Source organism: Grampus griseus (genome assembly GCF_964374135.1).
Source record: "Grampus griseus genome assembly, chromosome: 4".
In the NCBI taxonomy this organism is placed as follows: Eukaryota; Metazoa; Chordata; class Mammalia; order Artiodactyla; family Delphinidae; genus Grampus; species Grampus griseus.
In genome coordinates, this window is record NC_138997.1 from 130099985 (window position 1) to 130126882 (window position 26898).

General features: G+C 36.5%; 1 protein-coding gene across 3 annotated transcripts in view; it reads left to right on the plus strand.

Moving 5' to 3' along the window:
* Nucleotides 1-6209: 6209 nt before the first annotated feature.
* Nucleotides 6210-26898, plus strand: part of HSPA4L (heat shock protein family A (Hsp70) member 4 like) — a 50462-nt gene continuing 29773 nt past the window's right edge. The window contains exons 1-6 of one of the 3 annotated variants that reach the window (XM_082653113.1): nucleotides 6210-6346; nucleotides 17054-17111; nucleotides 19079-19219; nucleotides 22522-22644; nucleotides 25438-25537; nucleotides 25900-26033. In XM_082653113.1, the coding sequence (XP_082509239.1) occupies nucleotides 6240-6346; nucleotides 17054-17111; nucleotides 19079-19219; nucleotides 22522-22644; nucleotides 25438-25537; nucleotides 25900-26033 (663 nt within the window). In that variant the 5' untranslated portion in view covers nucleotides 6210-6239. The remainder of the gene's footprint in view (nucleotides 6347-17053; nucleotides 17112-19078; nucleotides 19220-22521; nucleotides 22645-25437; nucleotides 25538-25899; nucleotides 26034-26898) is intronic. The other 2 variants (XM_082653115.1, XM_082653114.1) reach the window with 2 other exon arrangements.

Genomic DNA, 26898 nt, shown 5'->3' on the forward strand with positions numbered 1-26898 from the left:
CAGGGTTTTCAAGGTTTTGTACAGGAGTCTGTCTTGTTTTTCAGAAATGTTGTAGAAGATAGTACATTTGAAATCCCCAAGACTTAAAAGTTTTAGTGGGTAAAGGAATGTTAAGCTAGTGGGGATAAACTATAGAAGGATTTTGTGAGGCTGTGAGTGGGCAAAACCAAAATAGGGTGAGTGAACTTACTGGTGCACAGGGCGAAGTATATTTCATGGAAAATAATACAAACTATACTTTTTAATATACTTGGTGTTATCACTTGAGGAAAAAAGTTAACTCTTTTGAAAACTCTTAACATGATTTCTTGCAGTGGTCAACATAACGCAGAAAGTTATATAACAAGATAGAAGACGCTTCTATACTGTCATTAGTTCTGTTTACCACAACAAAAGGAAGATTTAAGATGGCCCAAAGAAAATCAGTTAAAGTAATAAAAATTAGGAATAGTGTCCCGTAAAAAGATAAACTAAGAAAAGATGAAAGTTTTTAATTTGTTTGGGGACATGCTTAGAGGCAAAAAGTCTTTAAAAATGGCATCCATAGAGAGCAAACAATTTAATTACTAAATTGCTAGACCAAAAGCCTGTTCTTTGAATCCTGCAACATGTATATAGTTAGGACAAAAGAAAATAAAATGTTAACCTAGGGGACTGAAACTGAACATGCTGTGCCTACCAACCACACAAACTGTCCAATAAAGTTTTGAAAGGTTGGAAGGAGTTTTATTTAAGAGGAAAAACTAGGAAGATAAGCACCAAACCATAATAGACAAGGAGGATTGCCAACCATCTCAAAGCAGTGAGTAGGAAAAAGGAAAGTCATCTGTGAGAAATCATAACCCCCAGGCTTGTATCACAACAAAGTATAGAATATATACATAAGTACTATCTGTGATACAGGAACTCCAAACTGAATAAGTAAAACTGTTCTAGGACCAGTGAGACTTCCTAAGGGCTCTGAAAGAAACAAATACAAAACCTCTCTGGGACACTTCTATGACCCAGGGCACACAAAAATCCCACAGAAAAAGCAGCCTTACTGAGGATGAATTCATGGTGAAAACATAAATCATATGAGGAAACAAGCACTGTGTAGCAGAGTTGGTAGATACAATCAGAATTAGCAATTAGCACCCTAATTCTAAGAACTAAAAATGTGATAAAATACTCTAAAAGGCTATAAAGTTAGAATGTTTAAAATGATTTAATAGATTTTTTAAAGGAAGCAAAATAATACAAATAGTACAGTATGAAAGAACAGACAAGTTTGAAAGAACATCTAGAAATGGTAGAGTGCTTGAAATTAAAAACATGACAAAAAGAGGCTAAGAGTCATAGAAGTTAGAATAAAGGGACCCTACACATTCTAATAGGAGATCTAGAAGAAACTGAAAAGAAGGGGTGAGAGGCAGTAATCAAAGGACAATGTCTGAGACTTCTCCAGAACCTAAAAAATCCATCCATCCTCAGGTTAATAAAAAATTCCCAGTAAATTTAAAAAATTTATAATGCTATAAATTTTATTGAAGATGTTGGGATAGTACTTTATATTCGTGCTGTATTACACAAACACATTTCTAAAGCACTGACATACATATTAGAAATAACCCTTGAAGTGAGGTAGATAATAAAGGTAGATGATAACTGGGGAGGTTAAATGAATCACAAAAGTTAGTGGCAAATCTTGGACTCCCTATATCTAATTTAAATTTGTTTTACTAATACTATACAACTAGTATATTTTAGGATAATATAACCTGAGAGCTCACAGTTGGCCTTGTAGAATGCAAAATCCAACATCTTCATTTTACAGAAGAAGGAACTACACCCCAGAGATTGTGTGGCTTGCCCAGAGAGGCACAGGTAGTTGTTGTTGATTCCATCATTGGAATCAGGTCAGCATCTGGTTCTTGCAGTAGTCCTCTTTTCAGGAAACAGGGTCAGGTAAAGGTTGGGTATACCTGCTCTGGAATCAAATCCCTACTCAGCTCTTATTGGCTGTATAACTTTGGGAAATCATTTTTTTTTTCATTTTTATTGGAGTATAGTTGCTTTACAGTGTTGTGTTAGTTTCTGCTGTACAGCAACATGAATCAGCTATACATATATTTTTTAAAATCCACAGTAGACACATCCTAATGAAACTACAAAATATCAAAGAAATAAAACTCATGACTTGCAAAGGAACACTATTTAGACTCATCAATAATAATGGATGCCAAAAGATAAGGGACAGTTACTGTCAATCAAGAATTGTCAACCAAATTATTATTCAAAAGGTAAAGATTTTTAGACAGAAACAAAAAATTCACCATTCAGAGACCTTTACTGAAAGAAAACCCAGAAGGAAAGAGGTATGCAAGAAGCAATGAAGTAAACAAATTGGTAAACATATTGGTAAACCAAGATAAACACTGGCTGTAAAAGACTTTTTGGTGGGAGAAGTAACTTGGTGAATTGGGGGATAATTTAGACTCTTTCTCAGTTTTCTTGGGAGCCTACACACATTTTGGTCTCTTCTTGCATTTTTTCAGGGGCAGGCCCCAATGTAAAACTAGGTATATTACTATAACTAAGCAGGTAAGTCTGCTTAATTCTGGAGTGCAATAATTATAAGCCCATAGACACATTTCTGTAATATCAGTAAAGTTGATTTTTTTTCTACACTGCCCACTCTTCTAGCTCAACTGTTTGAAAATTCAGGTAGAGATTCAGCTAAAATGGTATGTAGAAGGAAATTTATGGCTGCAAATATATGTATTAGAAAACAAGAAAGACAAAATTAATGAGCTGGGTGTTAGAAAAAGGACAAAGTAAACAAATATAGAAGGAGATAATAAAGAGCAGATGAAATAGAAAACAAAGACATAATAAACAGGCAAGAAACCCAGAAGCACTTTAAGAAACCACTAGTGATAGGAGCCAAGAAAAGAGATTCAAATAATATTAAGAATGAGAATATTGGACATATAGAAAAGATTTTTTAAATAAATGAATAATCAGCTTTATGCCAACAAACGTGAAGGCTTACATGAAATGGTCAATTTTCAATAAAAATATAAATCAATATTGATACAAGAAATAATAGAAAACAAAGACTGTATCCCCTAAAGAAACTTAACCCATGATCATAAATCTACTTGTAAGCTCCAGGCCAAGATGGTTTTCAGGCTTGTTTTACCAAAACTTTGCCAGAGAAAAGAAAAAGGGGAAACCTCCTCAACTTCTTCTATGAAGCTAGTATAATCTTGATATTAGCAAGAAGAGTAAAGAAAGGAAAATTAAACCTTATAGATACAAACATTCTAAATAAAATAATCACAAGCTAAATCCAATATATCTAAAAACAGAACCATCATGGGTGGCCTAACAGGTTTATCCGAGGAATACAGGGATGTTAAAAAATCTATTAGTATTACTCAGTGCATTAACTGATTTAGGGAGAAAAAAAGATCATTTCAATAGATGATGAATAGCGTTTGTTAAGTTTCAGTATCCACTTACGAGAAAAAACTCTTAGCAAGGAAAAGAGGATAATTTTAGCTTTTTTATATCAACGCAGAAGTATTTTCTTTAACGTTAAGCACAAGACAAGGATGCTCACCGCTATAGCTTATATTCACCATTGTACTGAAGAGCTTAGGCAACATAATTAAGAAAAAAGAAGTAATATGAAAAATGAAGAAAAAATTTGGTTATTTCCCAGGCCATATGGTTCTATATACAGAAAATCCAAGAAACTCTACAAATACTAGCATTTTTGAGAATACAGCAGGATTGATGGATACATTGATCAATATACATAAATCAACGTAATCCCTATGTTGTAGCAGCAGCTGGGCATACCTACCATGTATTGGCTTTTTTGGTTCCAGGCATTGTGGCTATGCTCACATTATTTAATAATAAAAACAGCCTCATAGGTGTATTTGTCGTCTTCCTTTTAACAGGTTTTGAACATGGGACTTGGATAGTTAAGTAACTTGCCGAAGGTCCTACTGCTAGTAACTTAGGTGAGGCTGGGACTACAACCCAAGTCTATGTGACCCCAAACCTAGCCAGGAGGTATTCTCATTTACTCCCAGTAAATGTAGAGAATGTAATGATAATAATCCCTTGCGCCTGACCCCAAATCTTTCTTTTTACTCTGATATTTTGTGTTTTTTTAATAGGAAAATTATTCTCACACCCTCAAGTTGTACACACAACATGGAGAAATAAATGGTCCTAGGAGAATTTCAGGATATTCTGGACAAAATCCGGACGGTGGCGGGCCTAAAAGGATGGTGGCCGCAGGGGCAACTGAGGAGAGCGGGGAGAAGCCGGGAGCCGCCCAGCAGCACTGGGGCCCGGGGTCTGTTGGGAGCAGCGGCACCCAGTCCCCTCGCTGCTCACGCACTGCCTGCTGGGAGGCGAGGCCGCGACCCCCCGCCGCGTCGGAGAGGACAGAGGACGGCGTCGACGGGTGTCACCAACTTCTCCGGTGTGCTTGTGAGACGGAAGAGCGGTGTGATTCTTTAACGTAGAAAGACCGGAGCCAAAACATTACATTGCGGTTTCCACAGTACCGCCCTTGAAAATGGATTTCACATTCCTCATAGCAACAGCAGCAGGAGCTATAGCCACCCTTGCTGCTGCGGCTGTTGCAGCATTGATAGTGGTAAGAAGTCTACGTTCTTTTAGAAAGTGGACAAATAAGGACAATGAGCGTACGGAAAAACCTCGTAAAAAAGTCTCTTTCATGAGACCAACCAACGGGAAACAGGAAAGACCTGAGGAATCGGGCGAGAAGCAACAGGAATCACACAAGGAATTGGACGAGAGTGTACAGGAAACCCGGGAAGAACTGAACGACAAGGGACAGGACCACGAAGCACCGAATAACAAGGAACAGGAACCCCAGGAAGAAGTGAACAAGGAAGAAACTCACAAAGAAACGAATGAGAAGGAACAGGACAGCCAAACTTCAGGCAGACACAGATGCTGATCAAATGAAGAAAGCAGACAGCTGGGGCAGCGGAGGCTCCTTTTCTGCGGACGAAAGGGCAGAGGCTGGAGGCCACGCACAGGCTTGCTTGGTGTCACGGCGACACACAGGCGTAAGGTTGCTTTCCTGTAAAACTGGTTTTCAGAGGTAAGGGTTAGTGGATGAGACTGCACCTTTTAGGATATGAGGGAAGTTAAACGAAGGGAAAGTTGTCAGTGTGTTGTTTCTTGACATAAGTTTTTTTTGGTATTTCAAGCCCTGGTGAGGCGGGGGAAAAAAAAAAGTCCCATTGGCTTTCATACCAGACACTGTCACTTGTGAGGAGAAAAGGACTCCTTCCCCCACGCCCCCGCCCGGGATCGGCGGTGCCCCGTAGGGCGAGGCGAGGCCGCTGTCGGCCGCACAATGGGAGCCACCTCACAGGGGCGGGCGCGGCGCGGCAGGACTGCGGGCGGGCCGGCCGGCGGCACGTGGGCACCTCGGGGCGGCGAGGCCGGCGGGGGTTGCGGGGGGAGCCAAGGCTGCGGGCGGGCCCTCGGGGGAAAGAGCGAGGAGGTGGTTGCCGGGTCATCAACCGCCACGCTGCGCGCCCGACACCGGGCAGGCCTGGGCAGTGTCCTGCCCCTGCGACCGGCCACCCCCGGTTGCCAAAACAATCGGAAGGGGTCCTTCCGAACACGTGGGCAAACCGCCGGCGGCCGCTCTCACCTATACCAGCCGCAGTGCGCCCCGCTGCCGCGCGGTGGCGACCGAGCTAGCTAGTTCTGCTTCCCCTCCTCCTCTCCTGCCCGATCCTCCCCGCTCCCCCTTCTCCTCCCTCCCACTCCCGGCGGCCTCAGCCGCCTCCATTTTCCAGATCTTTCTCGAACCCGCAGCTCCTCGGGCAGCCGTTGCCCGAGTGCTGACGGAAGCGGCCGAAGTCGAGGCCGGGAGCAGCCTCGGGCGCGGAGGGGGAGCCGGCGCGCCTCCCCAGCGACCGAACGCGCAGGCGCAGACCCAAGTAACTGCCGGTTGGAGGCGGCCGAACCGCAGTGGAGAGAGACCTGGCTGGAGGGGGCTGCGGCGCGGGCGGCCTCCACCTCCTCCAGGGTTCCCCCACGCGCTGCCCTCGTTTTAATGCGCAGCGACTTCGGGTCATCTCTCCTTTGCTTCTCGTAGGAGTCGCAGTTCCAGTAACAACAGCCTAGAAGAGGACGCGGTCCCCGCACAGAGGGCTTCAGCACCATCCCCCCGACCATTAGGCGGCGGGATGTCTGTGGTCGGCATTGACCTCGGCTTTCTCAACTGCTACATCGCGGTAGCGAGGAGTGGCGGCATCGAAACCATCGCCAATGAGTACAGCGACAGGTGTACCCCGTAAGTGCCTTGTCTGGTCATAACCCTAGGAAACGTCTCCTCCCGACCCTTACGCTTGTCCCGCCCGCTGGTTTCTTCTGATGCGCGGAACTCTGAGATGACAGGTGCAGTGCATCAACTGCGATCTCTAGGGACCGCGGGTTGGCGCGCCCAGGTGGGAGTCGAACGTACTCGCTCCGCACAGCTGCTTTTCCTTCAAGGACAAGGGACTTAACTCGGAAAGCTGGCCCATCTCTCCTTTCTGTACCCACGCCCCCTCTCCCCCCCCCCCCACGCCGCCCACCACGCCTCTGTCCGCCGGCGGCCCTGCTTTAGTTTTCGGGAAAGGGATTGGAGTGGTACCACCACGATGTCCGGAACACTGGAGAAAGATCTTTGGTTACCCCTAGTGGGGCTTGTGTGGGATTATTGGCCGCGGGCGGGCATCGCCGCTCGCTCAGTAGAAAAACTGTTTATTCTTTTTTCCCTTCCTGCTTTCCCCATCTGTCAGCGTGACAGCTTTCTCTCAAAAAAAGTAGGAAATGAAAGCTTAGACTGCAAATATCAGAAGATGAGTTGCAAGTTCATCTGACCCAGAAAACCTTTTTTGTTTGTTTTTAAAGAAGAGATTGAGATATTCACGTTTTTATCTCAGTGTCCTTGAGAATTCGAGGTAATCGGATCGGTTTCCAGGGGCGTAGGTTAATGGTACATTAATAGGGAGAGAATCAGGGATGGGAGTCGTTGGCCTCAAGTATTGGTAATGTTCATCCATTAAAGGAAAGTGGGGGAGTTAGAACCTACCAAAAGCATATTTCTACAGAATGAACCGTTGGAGAGTCAGAGGCCGCTGCCCTGTATAAGCATGACTGTGAAGTGATTCCATTACGAACACTTAACGAAACACTTAGGAGGAGTGGCATTATGTCATGGAAACATGTTTCCATAGTTCCATTGTTTCTCTGATCTGGGAAGTTAGCAAAGAATAGAATTAAGTAAGACAGGGTATGAAAAACTAGCTTCTTATTGTAGACTCCTGTTACCGGTAATTTTATGAGGAAACCAACTGTCCATATCTTATTTCCTATGGAGAGGCAACTAAACATGTTAATTTGACCCTTCTGAATGGTCCAAAATACAATACTTTAAATATAAGACTAATCTTGTCAGTGTTAAGCTAAGCCTTTAAATAATTATATTACTACACTTTTATGAGTAATTTAAATTATGTCAAGGAGATGTTGACGATAGCTTACTTGAATCATTTTGTGCTTTGGTTTCTTTCCAAGAATATTCTATAAGGTTTTATACCACGTTTTTCTAGATTATATGCATTACATTTCTTTTACTGAAATTTTGGATCGTTGTATTCTCAAATGTGAGCATAGGTCAGTTAATTTTCATAGTACTGTTAGAACTCTTCTTTTTACATCTTTTTCTGGCTTTTATGCACAATGAGAAGGTGAAGTAGTAATTGTGAACTATTTATGACTTCATCTCTACAACGTTTTGTTTTAAGCCACAGCAGATATGGGCTTCTGCCAGAAAAGGACTAGGAAATTCCACTCTGCTCTTTCAGCAGAGTAAAGGTTAATGGGGGCAGTCTTTGGCTTCAGGGACTTAGCCTATGGAGAAAAAGTGAGAGGTAGGATGGACGTTCCCCTTATCTTTAAAGCCTTATCCTAAAAGGTCATAAACCAGAATTGTAAAATAGATACTGCATTTCCAGGCTCAGAAATCTTAGTAGTGGGTCCATGACTCTTTAAATTTAAAGAGCCTGGCCAAACTTTCAAAGAGAGTTATTTAGGAATTAGGCTGCTTATTTAAGTCTTCTAAAAGTCTCTTTGTTAATATTCTTAAGCACACTGGCAAATTCTGTGTGGCTGAGAGTTAATGATCTTTCTGATTGTAAGAGAGTCACTTCTAATATCTAGATTTAATGAGCCTAATCCAAAGTAGAAAGTTCTAAAGGTGGAAGGACTGTATTCCTAGCTTGTATCAGCAACTCTTCCCTTCTTTCTGTGGCTGTGTACTGTCATTTATCTCAGAAATATGTCTTTTATTGTTACTGAACTAATACTTCACTGTAGTCCAGTGTTCTTATACTGTATATTTGCTTTGCAGGGCTTACATTTTTGAGTGAAAACATAGCCCTTTCTGATCCCTAGACATTTATTCGTTAAATGCCTGTCTTGCAAAAAGCATAACTATTAGAGGACCTGTAACTTTTCTAATACACCACAGTGTTTAATAATACACAAAAACTAGCATTTCAAAAAAATTTTTTTTCCATATTCCAGTTGCTGACATCAAGGTAATATGACACAGGTATTTCTGAGATGCAAATACATTATAAAAAGATCCTGTGAGGACTTCCTGGGTAGGCCAGTGTTTAAGACTCCGAGCTTCCACTGCTGGGGGCACGGGTTCGATCCCTGGTCAGGGAACTAATATCCCACGTGACCTGAGGCGAATAGAATAGAATAGATTAAAATAGGATAAAATATTGATAAAAAGGTCCTGTGGAAAAGAGGTAGGAAATGTTTGATTTAGTTGGTTTCAACATCCATACTTTTTCACATTTGTTTCATTCTTTAACAAACTTGATTATGGATTCATGGGAGAATCCCACGTATAAACAAAGAACAATTTAATGAAAAAGATAATTCCTTAAGTTTGGTGTACAATTAAGGGACCAAGGGCAAGTAGTTAAACCTGTTTTTCAGATTCACCTTCTGTAAAGTTGGGAGTGCTTGTACTAGCCTCTCTTATCTCGTGCATAAATTGAAGAGGAAGAAAGAAATTAACATGCATAAATTGAATAAAATATTAACTTATTTTTTCTGAATATTTTCTTATTTAAAATTATTATGCAAATAGTACATGTTTATTGTAGAAATATAGGCATGTTAAAAGATGAAAATGAAAATTATAATTTTTCCATCCAGAAATAAAACTTCCAGATGGTTTTCTCTGTGTGTATTTCAAGGGTAGATTATATTTTATATTCTATTTGGTGTCCTCTTTATATATAAAATATATTTCTATACTATTAGTTTTAGTGTCTGTATAATCATTTCCTTAATTTAATTCATCCCTTATTGGATATTCAGGTTGTTTATATTTTCTTTTTATAAGCAGTGTTGCGATAACTATCTTTATAACTAAATTTTTGACCCTTAATTCCTTCAAATAAGTTCCTAGAAGTAGAATTACTGAGTGTGTACATTCTTAAGGCCTTAGATATGTTTGTATTGCTTGATTAAGTATAGATGTAGGGATTGGAATTTCCATGCTAGACTCAGTTATATCAAAGTGATTAGTTTCACACATGGGAAAAGAAAACTGCAGCCAGAAATCCTCATTCAGTATCAGATTAAAGCATGTGGTCAGCTAAAACATGCTGCCTGCCTGTATTGATAATAGTGATGTCTAGGTGCTAAGCATTGTGTTTGCGCTGTCACACATATCACACCAGTTCTATGAGTTTGATAATACTAGCTATCTTTTTCCATAAGAAGCCTTAAGCAAAGTTAAGTATCTTGGCCAAGAACTAGTAAGCAGTGAACTGGATTCAGTTTCAGGCTGCTTTGACCCCTGAACCCCAATGTCCTTACATTATCCATTGGCATATGGATGGTATCTATATATTGGGTTCATGGGGGTGTCATGGGACAAATTGTTTGGGCAGTTACTGTAGAGAGAAGGATCTTTAATATCAGTCAAGTCATCTATTTTTGGCTGTTTTTTTAAGAAGTATTATCTTGTTTTAAAATGTTTTAATATGCTTTTAAGTTATTTTAAGAACATGTAAAAATCTTGTTTCAATTTAGAAATTCATTAAAAAATATGTACACAAAATAAGTTAGTGTAAACCTATGGAGGAAAGTAGTGTGGAAAGACTATAAACTATTAACAATGGATATTTCTTGACAGTAGAATTATAGAGTGTGCTTTTAATACATAGTCTGTAATGTTTTGAATTTTTATGAACTTATTTTACAGTAAGGAAAATGGATCTTTTAATCAAACTATTATTTCAAGACATTTTTGTTAGGTGTACGTATTTGTTTTGTCATCAACATTCTGTAGGATCCGACTTACTGTTCAATTCTCTGTTTTTCTGTCTTCATTACTTTTTCCCTATTTCTTTTCCAGTGTATGTATAATCTGAAAATATGCGAAAATATTATTTATACACTACACCTCAAATATGTGAGATGTCCTCTTCAATGCACAAAAGTAGAAATCACCTACCTTGGGGTATTGAAAATAAAAATTTTTGTACACAGAAAATGACAAAACTACAGACATTAACAGTGGCTAGTTGGGTAGGAGGACTTTTTATGATAATAGCAGTTTGGAGTAGGAGAATATTTTTGCAGTTTTTTAATTAAATATTCTTTTACTATATGAAATGGTTTTGTTTGTATGTTTTACTATTAGCTTACATTAACTTTGATTTAAAATATTTTAAATACTGAAGAATTACATAAAGTAAATCTCCTTTTTCTCTTCCCAGACACCTCCTAAACTTTAGTGTGTTTCTATACATTTGCAAGTATATGTATATAACTGGGATTTTTTTTTTAACATAGAATTACATTATACATATTTTGCAATTGCTTTTTTCAAAATATACTGTGGACATCTCAGACTTGCTCATATGACTCTAATTTATCTCATCTTTTTAATGGTTGTACAGCATTCCGTTTATCTATACACTACCATTAGTGTACATTTCAAAATATTTTGCTGTTGACAAACAAAGTTCAATGAACAGCTTTCCCACACCCTTCTTTTTTTAAAAAATGAAATTGTGCCTAAAGGAGTGGGTGGGCAGGTATCTCACACTTAAGCACGGCCAAAGCTAGAACTATAAAATCTTTTAGTATGAATATTATGCACGAAACAAAATGAATCTCCAGTCATTGCCTTGAATTTGTGGGTGACAAATTCTGAAAAGTTTCTAGAAGTCAAGGAATGATAGGTACAAATTACATAATATCTATTACGAGTTGAAGGTGTTTCATGTCATTGGTAGTCTTTTTAGTATGTGATCACTAAAATACAAATTAATGACCATAGCCATGTTCTAATAAAACTTTATTTGCAAAAATAAGTGGCAAGGGGTAATTTGCAAACCTCTGTTCTAGGCAGTCATAATCAAAAGACTTAAAATTACTGTGCATGGATATTTGTCTTTGAACTGATGAATTTTAAGTAAGATAGTCAGCTTTTAAAATAATGTATCTAATCTAATAATTAATTTAAATAAACAATATGTCTCATTTAATGTATCTAATCAGCTTTTTAATTATTGTGTCTACCTATATAAATGTCTGTGATTTCTGTTAATGGGTTCAAGTTATAAACTAATTTGTGAATTATGCTTATTAGAAGCGTTTGGAAACTATTAAAGGAATTTTTATTATTTTTATCTGTTAAAATGTTTTATGCATTGTCCATATTGAAAGATTTGAAAGTTTATATTATTACTAAATCATATGTGCCTAGAAGTTTTATACTTTTAAGTAGCAAGCTAAAAAGGAAATGGCAACAATCAGTCCTTTTGAGAACATTCCTCCCCCACCCCTTCTAGGGCAACTTTTTTCCAGATAGTTAATTTTGAGAAATAATAACTAGATGTTTTCTTTACTGTCAAACTCTCAGATCCCTTAATTTGTTTATAGGCATTGAAACACTCTAAGAATGTTGTCTCCAAGTTATTTGAACCACTAAGGAATCATTTTGTACAGAACACTATTTGGGAAATGATGCAGTAGTTCTCAGCTGGAGGAGATGTTGTCCCCTAGGGCGTATCTGACAATATCTGAAGATACTTTGGTTGTCACATGGGGAGGGGGAAAGGAGGAGTGCTACTGGCTTCCAGCAGGTAGAGGCCAGAGATGCTCCTGAAATCCTCTAGTGCACAAAATAGCCCCACTCCCTCAAAAAAAATTAGCCCAAAATGTCAGCAGTACCAAGGTTGAGAAACCCTGCTCTATAGACATCTTGGCAACCATATCAGCGGTTGACAATTTGATTCAGAGCCAAATTGGCCATGCAAGGAGCGGACCTTTTGATTTAAACTAATTGATTGTCCTCTCATATCATTAATTCAGCTATTGTATTTCTTAGCATCTACTCAATGATAGCCAAAGAGGCTATAAATAGTAATTATGGTCTCATGGGACTGGCAAGGGAAAGCAGAGATTTCTAAAAATAGGGCTATTTTTAAAGTGTAAATGGTAAGATCAGGAGGTTTTGAATCCTTTGCTTTATAAAGAAGCAAACAAATTTAGTGTTGCCCTCTTAGGTGAGAAGTTTCATAGTCTATTGGCAGTATGTGTTTTCTCCAACCTAACCATGCCTTGGCTTTATAAAAATAGGCTTTATAAGAGAGACAGAAAGTTAATCTTAGATTTTAAGGGAAAATACAAGTACATCTTTCTTAAAGTAATATCCTGTCATTTGATTTTTATGCCCCTCCTCTACTAAAAGTGATATAGGACATTCAGAAGCTTTGCTTATTTGTTTAGAGTTTTGTGGCATTCTTTGAGAATCTAAGACTACCACTGTGGTGGCAACATCAGACTGGATATAATATATTTAAGCTGCATTGTGAACTCTCCTTTTTTTTTTCTTTTAGGTATAAAATGGAATTTCTAAATAGTAGTTGAAATAATATATAAAAAGTATAATATAATTGGATTATGTGATACATAGTTGGATAAACTGTTGAATATCCTTTTTATAAGAACTTTTATATCAACCTAATATGTGTGTAATTTCCTTGGTATTACTAAAGGTCAGGTAAAAGTGTTGAAAGAGAATAGGTATTTAACTTATTTTGATTTTTCTGAGAATCCTTGGCAGGTATTTATTTAATGGCTGTGTTCTAGAATCTTTTTGAAAAAGAAAATTGAAGGAAGGAATTTGAAGAACTTTAGTATGTGAGGACAATTTTCTCTGTATTGAAACTGGGTATTTCCAAGTTATAACATTAAATTTTTAAACTTTAAAAGTTGTCTGCTTTTAACCTAAAAGAATATCTGATAATGATAACTGTTTAGCTTTCCTTGTGAAGTGATACAGGTGCAAAACATATTTCAGTGAATACAGCACTTAATAAATGATAGTTGAATCAATCTTATTTGGAACTAAGTGTTCTAACAAGTTAAACTCTTGAGAATCAACCTAAGAATAAGATTTTCTGTGCATTGAAATGTTGGTAGCCTCGTATTGAAAAAAGTATTCAGAAGTGTATCCAAATAATGGAGTTGAGAGTAAGATGAACTATAAACAGGCTAAGAGATGGCAAATCCATGTTTTCTCTGATGAGTTTTAGGGTGGAATGCCAACCATCCACGTGGATTGCTATATCAGGTATGCAGATATCTACTCTGGCAAAGACTGTGTTGAATCAAGGAGTTATTTGCAAGAGAAATGAAGATGTCACCTGAACCACTGATTCTTACTATATCCTGTTTTGGCCAGATCACAATTAAAAGTAACTTCCATTTCGTTCATCTGTTCATCACATTTAACATTTTAGTCCTACATATATATCTGCTTGGATGTCTCAAAGGTACCTCAATCTCAACATGTCCAAAATAGAACTTGTGAAGGTCCATCCCCAGACGTGTCTCTCTTACAGTGTTTTCTGTCCCATTGCATGGCACCACTATCTACCCTCTTACACAAACTGGAAACCTAGACATTATTCTTGATACCTCTTCTATTATGTATTCCAGCACTGTTCAATCAAAATAAATATAATGTATGTGAGCCACATACATAATTTTAAATGTTCTAGTAGTTACATTAAAAAGCTAAGAAACAGGCAAAGTTTTAATATACTTGATTAAATCACTATATTCAGAATCTTATTTCAACATGTAATCAGTGTTTTAAAATTAATGAGATATTGTAACATTTCTTTTTAAATTTTAAATCTTCAAAATCCAGAGTGTATTTCACACTTAAAATAAATACATCCAATTCAGATTAACTGCGCTGGAGCTCCAGTGTCACAGTTGGTTAGTGAGGTACTTATACAGCCTAGCTGCGTTTCATGTGCCTGATAGCCACGTGTGTCTGGTGGCTGCCGGATTGCACCGCGAAGACCTAGTTCATCACAAAGTCCTTTGAGTTTTAGCTCCTAAAATCTCTTAATTCCTTTTCCTTCTGTCTCAGCTGCTACTATACTGATAGAGATTATTGATAACTTCTAGCCCTCCTCCCATTCCTGTAGTCAAAATGATCTCCACCAGGGCTTCCCTGGTGGCACAGTGGTTGAGAGTCCGCCTGCTGATGCAGGGGACACGGGTTCGTGCCCTGGTCCGGGAAGATCCCACATGCTGTGGAGCGGCTAGGCCCATGAGCCATGGCCACTGAGCCTGCGCGTCCGGAGCCTGTTCTCTGCAACGGGAGAGGCCACAACAGTGAGAGGCCTGCGAACCCCCCCCCAAAAAAAATGATCTCCACCAAACACTCCTCTAATTGAATCCATCATCATTTACTCTTCCTTCAAATCTCATCACTTTCTCCGATAAGCCATTCCTGATCCTCTTTTAGGTCAATTCGTGCTGTTGCACCATGTGTACCCGTTTTTGTACCACCTAGTTTACTTTCACTTGTGACTCTATAGCAATATAAGTTCCAAGGGAGCCAAACGATGTCTGACTTTTTTCCCCTTATTATTATAGCTTTAGTACCCAACAGAGTGCCAGGCATGTAGTAGTTACTCAGCATTCATCTGTTAAATTGACTGAATGAACTTAACTGCTTGCCTTCCCTGAAAAATCCTGTGTCCCCAGTATAACAGTATAATCTTGTTCAGCCCTTGAAAAGCACTGTTCTGGGATCTTTTTTTTTTTCCACTTTGTGTTATATGTAAGCATGGAATGTTCATTCTATTATTCAAAAGCCTTTAATGAACTCTCATACCTACTGAAATATATTTCAAATTTATAACATATCATTTGAGACACTGTATAATCTGGCCCTCTGATGTATCTACCAAAATGTCCTATGAAACTAGCGAAGTTGTATTCTTCCTAGTCTCCAAGTGAGCATTAACCTTAGGAGCCATCTTCCCTTTCTTTCAGCAAGTACCTTGGTTATGTACCAGATGTCTAGACCAGTGCTATCCAGAACTTTCTATTCTACAGTGTATGTTCTATGTATTTTCTGTTCTCTGCATATCCAGTAGCCATATGTAGCTGTTAAGCACTTGGCTCTTGAGCCCTTGAAATGTGACTAATGCTGAGGAACTGAATTTTTAATTTTAGTCAATTTAAATTTTACTAGCTACATGTGGCTAGTGGCTACCATATTGGATAGTGCAGATCAAGGCAATGGGACATACATTATCTACCTACATGGCGTTCACATCCTACTGTGGAGATAGTAAAAAAATAAATTGTATCAGATGGTGATACATTATGGAGAAGAATAAAATTGGGGAAACAGGAGATGTATGTATTGGGGAGGAGCAAGAATGTTATCTATATAAGATAGAGAAGGTATCTCAGATAAGCTGACATTTGAGCCAGAGACATGAAAGAAGTGAGAGCTCATGGCATGTGTTCCAGAAAGAGAGAACAGCGTGTACAAAGCCCCTGATGCAGAAATGTGCTTGCCCTCTTCCAGAAATAGCAAGGAGACCTGTGTACCTAGATTGAAGTTCCAGAGTAGAGCAGCTAAGAACCAAACCATGAAGGGCTTTATTGGCTGTTGGGGAGATAGGACACCATTGAAGGGTTTTTAGCAGAGGAGTTTGTCTTTAAGAGGATCACTCAGGCTGTCATATTGAAAATAGACATATACTGGGAATGTCCTTTTCCACAAAACAGATACATATTAAAATGCTTTCTTTTCTTTCAAGTCTTAATTCAGAAATCACATCTTCCACCTGCTTTTCCTAAGCCTTATTATCTAGAAGTGATTATTCTCTTTTTTTGCTAGTATCATTCATAATTTTATTTTATATGTTGATTTTCTTTTGATAGACTATATTCTCCAAGCATAGTGATTGTAGCTAGTATACACACAATGCCTGTAAATATTTTTTGATTGAATGAATAATTACCTGTAATTACAACTGAAACCATGGAAACATTTTCTCGAATCACAACATGAAATTTTTTTTTGAAAGTTTTTTTGATAAAAATGTTACTCTACACTTGTTTTTATAAGCCAAATTACATTTGCAGTAATAAAAGCAACAATCATATTGTTCAAAGCATTTCCCTATACTCACTCACTTAATCTTCACACAACTCTATGAGTAGGTATTATTATCAACACTATCTTCTTGATGGGAAGCTGAGGCAAATAATGGTTAGGTAATTTCTACAAGGTTACTCAGCTGTTAATGGGCAGAGCCAGGATTTAGATCCAAGGAGCCTGGCCTTACTAAATACAGTTAGTCTTTTTAGTAAGTCATAGACCAGTAGAATTTGAAAAACAATTTTGGGACCAATACAGTGTTGCCAAGTATTAGCCCATTAAGAAAAATTCTAACCTTTATTCTGACCACTGTTCTATTACTTAAGAAAGTTTAAAAATATGTAAAATTCTGATTTCAGTAACCTATTTTTTTGAGTAATACATAATTATATTCATTCCTTTAATTCATTTTTATATAGAGAGAAGCAGAGTAATAGCACATTAGTATAAAAATAACCTTGAGAACAAACTTTTTGTTTTTTTCCTGTTTAGAGCCTGTATATCTTTGGGATCAAGAACGCGAGCCATTGGAAATGCAGCTAAGAGCCAGGTAAATTGTTCCTGTAGATGTTTTGACTTACAGGCAGAGTTAACTTCATATTGGTAACTAAGCTCCCATTTTATGTACTTGAGAGTGAAAAAAGAGAATAAAGAAGATGACTGGTCCTTATATCTTTGTATCTTATTAGATATTTTTGCTTTGAGTTGTAAAATATTTCTTGAATTTTATTTTAAAAAAATCTTAGTTGTGAAGTCAGAGTATGCTACCAAATGGCGTCAGTTTTTCCTTGTATGGTCACTTTCTATGAGGGATATCCTCCTATCTAGAATATATACTTCTACAACAAGTGAATGATGTCTTTGTAAAAGAAGGTGGGAAAAAATGGAGAAACTAATATCCAGAGTAATCCTCTGTGGCTACTATTTTACTACTACTTTACATGGAATCTGTTTAAGTATTTATATTTCTAGGCTTCTGAAATCCGTTTGCATAAAACATTCACTTTTAACATTCCATGCTATAGGTTCATCTTCCTTGGACTTTGTTTATTACCATGAACCAAAACCCTTAACAATTATTTCTTACATTTTAATATATACCTGAGTCTTCTTTATTACAAAATAAGTCTGTTTAATGGGGCATTTTTCCTCATGACTTTTTGTACTCAATTATTCAATTGACTCATTTATCCACGAATTTTTGCTTAAGATTTTTTTTAATCAAGATTGTCTTACAGTTGGCCTGTGTATGAATGTGTTTTTTTCTTTCTTTTCCATTTTCATATTACATATAAACAAATGTTGTTTGTGCCAAAAGGACCCCTTCACTAAAGTTTACATCTCGTATTCTGGCTGATCTTCTTCTTCTTCTTTTTTTTTAATTTTCCTTATTTTGGGGGGCTGCGTTGGGTCTTAGTTGCGGCACACAGGATCTTCGATGAGGCATGCGGGATCTCTTTGTTGCGGTGTTCGGGCTTCTCTCTAGTTGCAGCTTGTGGGCTTCTCTCTAGTTGTGGCATGCCAGCTTTCTCTCTCTAGTTGTGGGGCATGGGCTCTCTGGCTCCAGAGCGTCTGGGCTCTGTAGTTTGCGGCACATGGGCTCTCTCGTTGAGGCGCGCAAGTTCAACAGTTGTGTCGTGTAGGCTTAGTTGCCCCGCGGCATGTGGGATCTTAGTTTCTTGACCAGGAATCGAAGTCGTGTCCCCTGCATTGGAAGGCGGATTCTTTAACCACTGGACCACCAGGGAAGTCCCCTGGCTGATGTTCTAAGTGTATCGTAGACCTCAGACTCTCTGAAGAAAGCAAACTATGAGTTACTTCTCCAAAAAAGCTAAAGAGATCAACGTGGTAATTCAGCATCCCAGTAGTTTTCATCTCATAACTGAAGATCAAGATCTACTTGGCTTTAAAGATCACTGAGAGGGAAGCAACTGGATCTCAATAATATTCTATAGTTTGAACTACATGTTCTAGTTAAAGAAAAAAAAAATTACTTTGCCAAAATACAAGCTATTTACAAATTAAGACACTTTAACTTAGCATCATGTTACATGGAAGGAGTTTTAATTTACTAGCCTAGGAGCAGTTTTCAGCAGTGGAAGCAACATAGTACCACAAAGAATAAGATATTGAGAGTAAAAGAAGAACATGGCAATAAAAAACATAGTTTAAATAAAAACACAAATGAAAGTGGAAAGAAAGAAATCAAAGATACTACTTTATTAGCCCAAAAGTGTTGAAGAAAGCCAGAAATGAGTTGTAGATAGATTTTCATTGTATTATTTGAAAAGTTTTAAAGTTTTCTTTTTTGAATCTAACATTCCTAAGGTAGGAGCAGAGTTGGAGGGGCAATAGTGTAATTTTTCTATCAATTAGAAACCAGAAGAATGAATGATTGTGTGTGATTCTGAACTTGGATATGTAGGATAAGGAGACTTGGTGATTCTCAAGTATTAGCATAGTGTTTATTTTGCATTAATTAAGTAATTGATAAATAAAAGTGTTTACTGCCAACAGATAATCACGAATGTAAGAAATACAATTCATGGTTTCAAAAAGCTTCATGGGCGATCATTTGATGATCCTGTTGTGCAAACTGAAAGGATCAGGCTTCCCTATGAGCTGCAGAAGATGTCTAATGGAAGTGCAGGAGTTAAGGTAAGCTTATATTCCCAGAATGCAAACATATGTTCAAATTAAAGAAACCAAATATGATAATATTGCCTGTTTTTAAATATTTAAAAAATTTTTAATTTAACTCCTTTCCTCTGGATGCAGTACCTTTATACCAAAAATACAGGCAGTTTTCGTAATATGCTTTAGTGAATGCAAAAAAAGAATCTGATTTAGAATAATAATCTTTTTAATCCAAATACTTTTATTGTCAAGAAAAAAGGATTATTATTTGGAGAACTTTCACAGGTGAACCACTTTTAAGGAATAAAGGCAGATGTGATTTAGAAAAATAGACCCCAAAAGTATGTTAATTTCTATAATGAGCTTTCTCTAATTTAGAAGAATCTTATAACATATTACAGAAGTATTAAAGCAAACTCTTCTTCCAAGTAAGAGATGGATTCTGAATTTTTACTTCTACATCCTGAGACAGAAAGTTATAGATTGGTTAACAAAAACTAACAGAATACCCCAAACCACAGAGTTACTATATGGCTCAGCGATTCTACTCTTAGGTATATACACAAGAGAATTGAACCATATGTGCACACAAAAGTTTGTACACTAATGTTCATAATAGCATTATTTATAATAGCCAGAAAGTGGAAACAACCCAAGCGTCCATCAGCTGATGAGTGGATAAACAAAATGTGGTATAGCTATTCAATGGAATATATTATTTGGCCATAAAAAGGAGTGAAGTACTGATATGTGCTACAACATGGATGAACCTTGAAAACATGCTAACTGGAAATAAGGCAGATATAAAAGGCCGCATATTCTATGATTCCATTTTTATGGCTATCCAGAATCAGGCAAATCAATAGACATGGAAAACAGATGTGTGGTTGCTAGGAGTTAAGGGTAAGGGGGAATGGGTGAATCTACTACTACTGCTGCTAATGGGTCACTCTTTTTAGGGTGATGAAAATGTACTACAGTTAACGGTAATCAGTGTACAGCTTTGAATAGACTAAAAACCACTGAATTATATACTTCAGAAGGATAAACTTTATGTGATATGAATTACATCTCAAAGTTAAAAATTTTAATAGCTGATTTTAAACTTGATATATATTTCCATGTTTAGAAGAGGGTTCTGACTACAGGATGGATGATGAGTTGTAGTAAGGAGACATGAGACTTACAGTAGTTCAAAAAAGACACCATGAGAGATTAAAGACAAGTTGAAAAATGGTGAAATTTGTGGATCAGGAGGTGAAATTTGTGGATCAGGAGTTTCTGACTAGGAAGCTGGATGGGTCATGATAGCAATAAATGAGATAAAGAATAATATTCACATGTCCTTTAGATATGATAACTTTTGGTTAATGACTCTTTGTGGAGCAGTTTTATTCTAAACTACTTAAATTCTTTTGCTTTTATACTTTCAAAAGAAAATTAAAAATTATGCTTTATGAGTAGTTTGATAAAAACAAAATAAATTATTTTTACAGAAAGCCAAAACCTAATTTTTTTTTGACATATAACATTGTATTAATTCAGGTGTACAACATAATGATTCAATATATGTATACATTCAGAATGATCACAGTAAGTCTAGTTAACATCCATCACTGCACAATTTTTTTCCCCTGTGATGAGAACTTTTACCATCTACTCCATAACTTTCTCTATCTTTTTTTGCCCTCTAGTTTTGGTGGCCATGTCTTATGAAAGAATGCACTAGAAGTAAAGTCTTCTCTTGTTGCAGAGCACGGACTCTAGGCATGCAGGCTTCAGTAGTTGTGGCACGCAGCCTCAGTAGTTGTGGCACATGGGCTTAGTTGCTCCATGGCATGTGGGATCTTCCCGGACCAGGGCTCGAACCCGTGTCCCCTGCATTGGCAGGCAGATTCTTAACCACTATGTCACCAGAGAAGTCCGAAGTAAAGTTTTAACACCTTGTATGTCTTTTTTTTTTTTTTGGCCAGGCTGTGCAGCTTGCAGGATCTTAGTTCCCCGATCAGGGATTGAACCACGGCCCACAGCAGTGAAAGCGCCAAGTCCTAACTACCGGACCACTAGGCCAAAACCTAATTTTTAAGTGATACAATTTTTATACAGTCATAGTGAGTGCATGTAAGCTAGCTGAAGAGGCTTTGAAAACGTTAATCAGTCCTGTGTCAAACTAAGTTTCTTCATCTTTTGAAGACTGAAGATCTTTAGCATTCAACTTCTCAAGCATTTTATCCACTTATTTTTTCTGACATTTGTTTGAATAAACTTTGATGTTTATTTCATCTAACTTTTATATTATTTTTAAAAATACTGTACTGTTGTGCCTCCTATAATCAGACTAAGACACATGGGTACTTGATTCATTTTCCCTTGTTTCAATGTGCTTGATTTCTTCCCATGTTTAAAGACAGTAATTTCATGTAATGCTTGGTTTTGAACTTACTTGTAAATTGATATGGAAACAAATGACTATCAATTTTAAGTCTGTTTCAAAGTAAATTTAAATAATTATTTATGCATACTTATACACTTATATACAAACATGCATTGTGCTGCTTGAGAAGTTCTTTAAAGCCCTTCCAAAGTTTAGTGTATTCACTCCATTGGGGTACAAAGTTAAAAGGCATAGCGTTTTCTTCTGTAAGTTGGATGTAGTTATCATATGGGTTCTAAGGTAACTTTGTATTGCTTATAAATATTGTGGTTGTCATTATGAAAGGGTTTGATTACTTGAATAAAGCACAGTATTCCTTGGTCAAGAAGCACTGTAAAGTTTCATTTTAGGTGCTTAAATTCAACCTAGTCTTAAACCTGTGTATGAGATGAAGTAGTTATTTTAAAAAATAATTTAAAAATTCCATGTATACATCTATATACAGTAATATATATTAAATTTCTTTTTTTTTAAATAAGGAATTTTTTTTTGGCTGTGTTCTCATTTCCTTTTCACAAAAACTGTATTACTAAAGTTTTCATTTTAAACCCAAGAAGAGTTCTAACTTCCAAAAGAAAGATTATTTGATCTTTTTCCCCTTATTTGTTTATAAGAGTAGTGAATGATAAAACTTGCTCTTCTGGGAGATGGGGATCTGGAGCATGTAAAGACACTCTTGATAATTTATTTGGTTGTAATACTATGTGTAAGGCACTGGAACTTCAGAGATGAGACATAATGATACGAGAGCAATCCTTTTGGTATATAACTTCATTGAGCAAGGACTTTGCCTTTTCACTGTTGTGTATCGATCATGTATAAGGTAGGTGCTCATAAAATACTAGGTCAATAAATGACTCTTGATAAATATCTCCTCTTTTGGCTTTAGGCGCGATACCTAGAAGAAGAGAGACCTTTTGCAATCGAGCAAGTTACTGGAATGCTGTTGGCTAAGCTTAAAGAGACTTCAGAAAATGCTTTGAAGAAACCAGTGGCTGACTGTGTGATTTCAGTAAGTTTTACCTCAGTAATGAACACTCTTGAATCATATTTTCCAGTGTATTAATGTTGTAATGAAATATTTTTCTTCCCTTTTCTTTATTCCTTCTGCCCTTATCCAGTAAATAACCTAAATCCATTTTTACTTTTATGTTAAAAAATTATTTTATTTGATAAAGTTCAGGATTGAGTTTCCCATAAAGTTAACTGTGATAATCAGTGAATCTTAAAATAAAAACTAATGTATTTGATTAGTTGGTGACTGCTGTACCTGCCACTTATCCCTAAGAATCTTTCCAGGTAGCACTTAATGTCCCACTCCTAGGGACCGACCTTAGTAACATTTATGTCAAAGGTTGAAAATGCCCAGTTGGGAATTTGAGATTCTGTATATTCTGTATCAGAAATAAAAGATCCTTTTTTTAAAATGATAAATTAGATGTATTTAACGTGTATACTTCCAGAAGTTCTGACATACGCATACACCCGTGAAACCATCATCATCACAATCAGTATAATAAACACATTTATCACCCCTCAAAATCCACTTGAGCCTTTAAGATAAAAATTGTTTTTATATAAGATGAACAACATGATGCTTTGATATACATAGTGAAATGATCACTACAGTCAAGCAAATTAACGTATCCATCTCCTGTGGTTCCTTTTTTGTGTTTGTGTGGTGAGAATACCTGAGATCTACTTTCTTAGCACATTTCCAGTATATAATAGAGTATTGTTAAGTGTAGTCACCATGCTGTACATTAGATTTCTAGAACTTATTCATTCTACATAACTGACATTTTGTACCCTTTGGCCACTGTCTCCCCATTTCCCCGACTCCCTGCCCCTGTTAACCACCATTCTACTCTATCATATGAATTAGACTTTTTTAGATTCCACATATAGGTGAGATCATGCAGTACTTTTCAGAAAGAAAAGATCTGTCTTTTAAAGATTCTTAACAAAGCGTTTAATCTTTTACCCCCTGTTTTATCTCTTGAGATCCCATTATATATTGATAACTAGTTTTTAAGTTATATGTTGTCACCTAAATGTGAATATATTCTTAGTATTGTTAAACTTGACTACGTAAGTTCAGGAGTCTCATGTCATCAGAAAAATAGAATCGTATTATGAACTCTTCAATGAATTTAGTAATTAAAATTTGTCAGGTGTATTTATTTATTTTTTTAAATATTTATTTATTTGGTTGTGCTGGGTCTTAGTTGCGACAGGCGGGCTCCTTAGTTCCGGCATGCGTGTGGGATCTAGCCTTGACCAGGGATCGAACCTGGGCCTCCTGTATTGGGAACATGGAGTCTTAACCACTGTGCCACCAGGGAAGTCCCTGTCAGGTGTATATAGAATTTTTAAATGAGAGAAAAATATTAGCTTAGTATTTTGTTTTCCAGTCATTTTGTTATAGTAAATGATAGAGTTTACCATTGTCCAGGCCCTATTAAAGGCATTTAACGTGTATTAACCCATTTAATCCTCAGAACCACTCTGTAGGTAGGATATTATTAACCTCAATTTCACAGATGAAAAAACTGAGACACAGAGAAGTTAAATAACTTGTGGTCATAACGCTTCCATTATACTGCTACTTGAAAGTATATGTCAGAATGGTGCACATTTTAAAAATGTATCTTAAATTCAAATCCATCCCTATTTATTTAGCCATACTTGATTTTACTTTCATGTCAGAAATTAGTATCAGAACATGGCATTGTGAACTTCTTGGGCATTATTAACTTTGTAATCAGTGCAGTAGACCCATGTGAGCTGTACAAAGGGAAGTATTTTCTGCTCTATGCACTGTCATATCCCTAATGGCTAGAAGAGTACTGGTACATAAGTGCTTAGTGAAAATTAAGTGAACCATACCTTATAATTTAGATTTTTGTCTGAAGGATAATACCAAAATCAGGATATACAGACTTATCAAAATTCAAGTTCTTTTTGTGTTATTATCTATTAAATGAAATTTCTAAATTCAAAAAGCACTAAGATTGGAGGAGACTACTTACTTAAAATTGGAAGAGCCCCAAGTTTTATACATGGATATACTTAATTAGCTTTTTAGAAATTTGTCTGTAGACCAAGTGAAAGTGCTTCTTAGTTTGACAGTAATAAGTATATGTAATCTTAATTATTAGTTTTAAATTAAGAGTTTATCTTTTAATAGAAATATATTTAATGTTTTTTCGTGATTTATAAAGAAACACATGCTCATCATAAGTCCCCTGCAATATAGTTCCCCCTCCCTTTGAAATACAACCATTGTAAACATTTGGAAATATATTCTTCTAGTAGTACATACATACACAAAAATGAAATCATGCTCTACATGCCCCCTTTTTTTAATGTAATAAAGATACTATTCCATGACAATTCAGATCGATCTGATTCTAACATCTATGTAGGATTCCATTATGTGGATATAACATATTTAACCAATCTCATTTTAATAGACTCTTGGGTTTTTAGTGTTTCATTATTAAAGATTAACAAATAAGTATTTTTATAGACCAACATGAGAAGGATTTAACATATTTTTGAAATCCTACAATATTAATTCTGTTTTACTAATTGCTTTAAATTTGTGTTCATACTTTAGGTCAAACTTTATGATGTAGAAATTGCCAACCTTAAAAAAGAAACTAGTATTTTTTCCTCATTTATTTTATTAGAACACCAGTCTTTGCCTTAAGCTGTACATAAGTTCATTTTTCAATTGATGAAATGTTTAAGTAAAATCTATTACATTGAACTAATAACGATTATTGTTTTGCAACACCAGATTCCGAGCTTTTTCACTGATGCTGAGAGAAGATCTGTGATGGCTGCAGCCCAGGTTGCAGGCTTAAATTGTTTAAGGCTAATGAATGAAACTACTGCAGGTGAGCAGTTTGCAATTTGAAAATTACTGTCAGAAAAATATTATTATAGTCTTTTTTCTAATTAATACAAAGCATTTATTTTTTAACTCTATTATGTACTGATATAAGCTTGTCATTTTGGAGCACAACATTATGGCAGAGTTTAAACATGTCTTTCATTGGCTATAAGAGTCATTAATATTATAGGGTTATAGATGGGTAGAGAAAAAAACATTAACCAATTTGTGAAAAGTGAATTTACTTTGAAACTAATAATTTGTATTACTCTACTGTATGTTAAAATGTAGTATCAACATGACTTGCCTATTGTTTCCCAAGTGATTGCTAGGCTGGAATTAACCTAATTCTTTGTTCTTACATAGTTGCACTGGCATATGGAATTTATAAACAGGATCTTCCTCCGTTAGATGAGAAACCAAGAAATGTAATATTTATTGATATGGGACATTCTGCCTACCAGATCTCAGTTTGTGCTTTTAACAAAGGAAAACTTAAAGTAAGTAAATAAATGATTTACTATATTTAATTTTAATGTCTAAGAGCATATGAGACTATATAGAGAACCCTAATGCTTGGGTTTAAATCCTGGCTCTGCCACTTAAAAACTGTGACCTTGAGCAAGTTACTTAACCTCCCCAAATCTCAGGTTCCTCACCTGAGGATATTATCAGTAAGTACCTCATAGACTTGTTGAGGATAAAATGAGTTAATGATTATAAGATGCTTGGAATGCCATATAGCAGATATTACGTGTTAGCTATTTTTACTATTGTTGAGGTTTTCAGTCACCTATCAGGGAGCATAAATTACATATTTATAAATGTACATAGGAAACATTTCTAAAATGATTCCCATTGTCTTTAGAAACCTTTCTATCCTGGAGTCCTAATCAAAATTTTCTACAGTGTGGTATTATTTACCTCTATATGCTTATCTTCTTACAGCCTTTGTTTGGTTTTGTATTCATTTCTACATTGATTATCTTACCCAGACTTAACACACACTCTCTCTCTCCCCCCATTACACACATGTATAGATTAGCTCAGAAGAGTAAATGCTTTGGGTTATCCAGCACCTTTTAGAGCCTTTCGTCTTGCCGTTTATAGTACTATGTTAACATCCTTGTAATCAGAAAATTAAAGGGAAATGACTCATAGTGAATGTAGAATAGTTTCTTGCAAATTGATTTAATCCTTGGTATTTAGTGTTGAATTTTAACTTAATTAAAAAAGAACATTTTCCTTTCTTCCTTTTTAGTGAATACCCTAGAGTATAGAGCTATAATTTTTTAGATCACAGGCCCCTTTGGAAGTTTGATAAAAGCTATGGCCCTTCTCTCAAAATGATGCACATTTGCACTA